Below are 5,922 nucleotides of genomic sequence, written 5' to 3' on the forward strand. Positions count from 1 at the left end.
GGACAGCAGCATTAGCCTGCTCTTTTTCGATTTCCACTGTCGAAGATCTTTAACGTTTAACATGCACAGCCTGTAGCACACGGGGCCTCGGTTTATTGTCCCATCCGAACGACTAGATGCTTTTTCCATGTCAGCCCCTCTCACCTGCATCACTGACAGGGGGAAACCGGGTTGAAGAAGATATTATCTCGACCTATGCCGGGATTGAACCCTGGACCTTCAGGTTAGCGAGCAAGCGTCTAACTTACTGAGCCACCGCGGCTCCCAAGACAACCTAAGACTCTCAATAGTATTTTGCAGTTGGTATTTAAATTCATTTGAAAATGGTTGCCAATTCAATTCAGAAATCAGTGTAGTCAGAGAGCAGACCTACATATACATATATATACGATGAATACTGGCGTCAGTGGTATATACAATATTTTCGTCACCTTCACAAATATAATAATAGAAGAAGCCAAGTAGCGCTTGAGGCAATGGAGTGAGGTCGTAAGTTGCTTAGCAAGTTTCTTAAAATTAAATCTGTGTCGTGTCAACAATGCTGCTACGTACTCTCGTATATTGAACTGAGGTCGCCATATTGAAAATTAATAGTTCGATAAATTCCATTCCATTGACGCAATATCTATTTTTAGTGAGTGAAATATATAAGACCTACAATAACATAGTATGTCATCCAGTCTGTGAATATATATTTATTTAATGGTTACTACAAATGTTATATATACCATCATAAAACAAAGTTCAACGCACGGAAACTAACGAACATTAGCGAAGGTTGAGCCGAATGCTAAAATCTGCTAAAGAACGTTGTGAAATTTTCACGATAGACTGTTTGTGGTCGACTATACCACACGAGGTTTACCTCTTACATAAAACACACAATAATAAAAAGGCCCTTCTTGAAATTTCTTCAATGAAAGAAAATTTCGAAAGTTAGGATGAGTGACTCTAGGCAGTGTGGGCGGCTTTAGGCAGGGTGGAGGATTCGCGCTTCTTTGCAGAATGAGTGACTCTTGGAAGGGTCGGTAGCACTAGGTAAGATTAGCGACTCCTAGCAGGGTGCTGACTCTTGGAAGGGTCGGTAGCACTAGGTAAGATTAGCGACTCCTAGCAGGGTGCTGACTCTTGGAAGGGTCGGTAGCACTAGGTAAGATTAGCGACTCCTAGCAGGGTGCTGACTCTTGGAAGGGTCGGTAGCACTAGGCAAGATTAGCGACTCCTAGCAGGGTGCTGACTCTTGACTGTACGGACGGCCGGCCCTGGGCAGGGTGTGTGGCGCTTGGCAGGGCGTTCAACTCATGGCAGGGTCTGTGATTCATGGCAGGGCGGGTGTTTCATGACTCTTGGCGACTATTGGCAAGAAGGATGACTCCTAACAGGAAGGGGGGCTCTTGCTAAGGTGGGTGTTTCTTTGCAGGGTGGGTGACTCTTGACAGATTGGGCGGCTTCGCTGCTATATTTGGCTGTTAATTCCCATTTCGCATCTTCCCATTCGGCACTTCTCTCTTTTTCCCTTTTCATTTCGCCCCTTATTCCCACTTCCCCTATCCTAGTTACCTCCTTTTTGCAAATTGTCCCTTTCTCATTTTTCAGAAAAGGGAATAATGTAGGGGCAAATATGGAAGGGGGGAAGGGGCAGAATGGGAAGGGGCAGAATGGGAAGGGGCAGAATGGGAAGACACCATGGCCATCATTAACCTACTGTTGATAATTATTTAAACGTTATTTAGTTTTAAAGTCTTAAGGATATTGACCAATGCAAAAATGAAATAAAAACTTGCAGCCTTGTGAGTGTTAAATAGGTTAGAATGGAAGTCAATTTAACTAATACATATTAGTTTTAACAATGTGGTCTGTAGTCTTGAAAACAGTAGTTACATACCGTTAGTCATGATTGATTCTTATTTTACATATACTGCTAGCCAGGCCAGGTAACAAGTGACAAGATAGCTTGTTGGGCAAGGTAACAAGTGACAAGATAGCTTGTTGGGCAAGGTAACAAGTGACAAGATAGCTTGTTGGGCAAGGTAACAAGTGAAAAGATAGCTTGTCAGACAAGGTTACAAGTGAAAAGATAGCTTGTCAGACAAGGTTTCAAGTGAAAAGATAGCTTGTCAGCCACGGTAACAAATGAAAAGATAGCTTGTCAGACAAGGTTACAAGTGAAAAGATAGCTTGTCAGACAAGGTTACAAGTGAAAAGATAGCTTGTCAGACAAGGTTACAAGTGAAAAGATAGCTTGTTGGGCAAGGTTACAAGTGAAAAGATAGCTTGTTGGGCAAGGTAACAAGTGAAAAGATAGCTTGTCGGGCAAGGTAACAAGTGAAAAGATAGCTTGTCAGACAAGGTAACAAGTGAAAAGATAGCTTGTTGGGCAAGGTAACAAGTGACAAGATAGCTTGTTGGGCAAGGTAACAAGTGAAAAGATAGCTTGTCAAACAAGGTTACAAGTGAAAAGATAGCTTGTTGGGCAAGGATACAAGTGAAGAGATAGCTTGTCAGGCAAGGTTACAAGTGAAAGGATAGCTTGTCAGGCAAGGTAACAAGTGAAAAGATAGCTCGTCAAACAAGGTTACAAGTGAAAAGATACCTTGTCAGACAAGGTTTCAAGTGGAAAGATAGCTTGTCAGACAAGGTAACAAGTGAAACAGATAGCTTGTCAGACAAGGTAACAAGTGACAAGATAGCTTGTTGGGCAAGGTAACAAGTGAAAAGATAGCTTGTCAGACAAGGTAACCAGTGAAAAGATAGCTTTCTAGGAAAGGCAACAACTGAAAAGATAGCTTGTCAGGCAAGGTAACAAGTGAAAAGATAGCTTGTCAGGCAAGGTTACAAGTGAAAAGACGGCCAGAAAATGAATAGTCAAAAAGTTGTGGGAATTTTGCTGTGTTTACTTTTGTTGAACACAAGTACAGGTAAATATTAAATAAAATATATAAAAATTTAATCTTTCTCTAGCCAAGAAAATATTCATTAAGAGACTACGTTTAGTTCATGTAATTATGAACACGATATAAATCTATTGTAAACGGAACACAATTTTATGGTATATTACATCTTCACAATGTGAAGCTATAACGAATTTTTTCTTATACCTTGACTACAATAGTCACCATCCATGTATCACGGAATTCAGTTATATGAATGGATGTACGTTTTCGAACACAGCCAATCAGAGCCCCAGACAATTTCAACAATTTACGTTGTCATCATTAGGTGAAAATTAATATAAATAAATAGTTTGACGTATCTAATTTCAATTTCAGTGGACTTAACTGAACATCACAACATCCCAATTTGATTGGTTAAAGCAGGCATCATTATTGACCAAATTACTTTATCTTATCTTTAATTATTTTAGTTACCTGTATTACATTTGGTGACGTAGTAGTCGGTGCTCTCACTGGTGGTGCAGTTATTGTGGGCGGTCCATTGGTTCTAGGGGCTGTTGGTTTTACTGGTGCAGGAATAACAGCTGGAAGTGTAGCGGCCGGTATGATGTCGACGGCAGCTGTAGCTAACGGTGGTGCGGTAACCGCAGGGAGCACGGTAGCTGTTCTTCAATCTGTTGGTGCAGCGGGATTAGCAGCTGGAACTAAAGCAGCAATAGTTGCTGGAACAGCTGCCAATGACGAATGTTGAAAAGTTTTGTTATTCTTATTAATTTTTTCCTCTGTATTTCGATGTGGTCCTTGTATTCCGAAACTTTAACGATATTAAAGTACATGTAGTCTGAAACTTTCTGACTCTGATATTATACTAGTCTGAAACTATCTGACTCTTACCCAGTCTCTGATAAATATTATACTAGTCTGAAACTAACTGACTCTTACCTAGTCTCTGATAGATATTATACTAGTCTGAAACTAGCTGACTCTTACCTAGTCTCTGATAGTTATTATATTAGTCTGAAACTAGCTGACTCTTACCTAGTCTCTAATAGTTATTATACTAGCCTGAAACTAGCTGACTCTTATCTAGTCTCTGATAGATATTATACTAGTCTGAAACTAATTGTCTCTTACCTAGTCTCTGATACTTATTATACTAGCCCGAAACTAGCTGACTCTTACCTTGTCTCTGATAGATATTATACTAGTCTGAAACTAGTTGACTCTTACCTAGTCTCTGATAGTTATTATACTAGCCCGAAACTAGCTGACTCTTACCTTGTCTCTGATAGATATTATACTAGCCTGAAACTAGTTGACTCTTACCTAGTCTCTGATAGATATTATACTAGTCTAAACTAACTGACTCTTACCTAGTCTCTGATAAATATTGTACTAGTCTGAAACTAGCTGACTCTTACCTAGTCTCTGATAGATATTATACTAGTCTGAAACTTGCTGACTCTTACCTAGTCTCTGATAGTTATTATACTAGTCTGGAACTAGCTGACTCTTACCTAGTCTCTGATAGATATTAAACTAGTCTGAAACTAGCTGACTCTTACCTAGTCTATGATAGTTATTATACTAGTCTGAAACTAGCTGACTCTTACCTAGTCTCTAACAGATATTAAACTAGTCTGAAACTAGCTGACTCTTACCTAGTCTCGGATAGTTAGTTAGTTATAATCTAAAATCAGATCTACATTCAAGGTAGATAACAGATAAACTTGTTATCTCTAACATCAGATCTATATTCAAGGTAGATAACAGATAAACTTGTTATCTCTAAAATCAGATCTATATTCAAGGTAGATAACAGATAAACTTGTTATCTCTAAAATCTGATCTATATTCAAGGTAGGTAACAGATAAACTTGTTATCTCTAAAATCAGATCTATATTCAAGGTAGATAACAGATAAACTTGTTATGTCTAAAATCAGATCTATATTCAAGGTAGATAACAGATAAACTTGTTATCTCTAAAATCAGATCTATATTCAAGGTAGGTAACAGATAAACTTGTTATGTCTAAAATCAGATCTATATTCAAGGTAGATAACAGATAAACTTGTTATCACTAAAATCAGATCTATATTCAAGGTAGGTAACAGATAAACTTGTTATCTCTAATATCAGATCTATATTCAAGGTAGGTAACAGATAAACTTGTTATCTCTAAAATCAGATCTATATTCAAGGTTGATAACAGATAGACTTGTTATCTCTAAAATCAGATCTATATTCAAGGTAGGTAACAGATAAACTTGTTATCTCTAAAATCAAATCTATATTCAAGGTAGATAACAGATAAACTTGTTATCTCTAAAATCAGATCTATATTCAAGGTAGGTAACAGATAAACTTGTTATCTCTAAAATCAGATCTATATTCAAGGTAGGTAACAGATAAACTTGTTATCTCTAAAATTAGATCTATATTCAAGGTAGGTAACAGATAAACTTGTTATCTCTAAAATCAGATCCATATTCAAGGTAGATAACATATAAACTTGTTATCTCTAAAATCAGATCTACATCCAATGTAGATAACAGAAAAACTTGTTATATCTAAAATCAGATCTACATTCAAGATAGGTAACAGATAAACTTGTTATCTCTAAAATCAGATCTATATTCAAGGTAGGTAACACATAAACTTGTTATCTCTAAAATCAGATCTATAGTCAAGGTGGGTAACAGATAAACTTGTTATCTCTAATATCAGATCTATAGTCAAGGTAGATAACAGATAAACTTGTTATCTCTAAAATCAGATCTATATTCAAGGTAGGTAACACATAAACTTGTTATCTCTAAAATCAGATCTATAGTCAAGGTAGGTAACAGATAAACTTGTTATCTCTAAAATCAGATCTACATTCAAGATAGGTAACAGATAAACTTGTTATCTCTAAAATCAGATCTATATTCAAGGTAGGTAACACATAAACTTGTTATCTCTAAAATCAGATCTATAGTCAAGGTGGGTAACAGATAAACTTGTTATCTCTAATATCAGATCAT

The 5,922-nt window shown here is 37.1% G+C and overlaps 1 protein-coding gene across 1 annotated transcript; it reads left to right on the forward strand.

Moving 5' to 3' along the window:
• Nucleotides 1–2,857: 2,857 nt before the first annotated feature.
• Nucleotides 2,858–3,645, forward strand: LOTGIDRAFT_171607 (hypothetical protein; the record flags this gene model as incomplete). The annotated part of the gene is made up of 2 exons (XM_009047811.1): nt 2,858–2,918; nt 3,365–3,645. The coding sequence occupies 2 exons, from the start codon at nt 2,858–2,860 to the stop codon at nt 3,643–3,645; spliced, it is 342 nt and encodes a 113-aa protein (XP_009046059.1).
• Nucleotides 3,646–5,922: the final 2,277 nt, after the last annotated feature.

This window comes from Lottia gigantea, assembly GCF_000327385.1.
Source record: "Lottia gigantea unplaced genomic scaffold LOTGIsca_117, whole genome shotgun sequence".
Classification (NCBI taxonomy): Eukaryota; Metazoa; Mollusca; class Gastropoda; family Lottiidae; genus Lottia; species Lottia gigantea.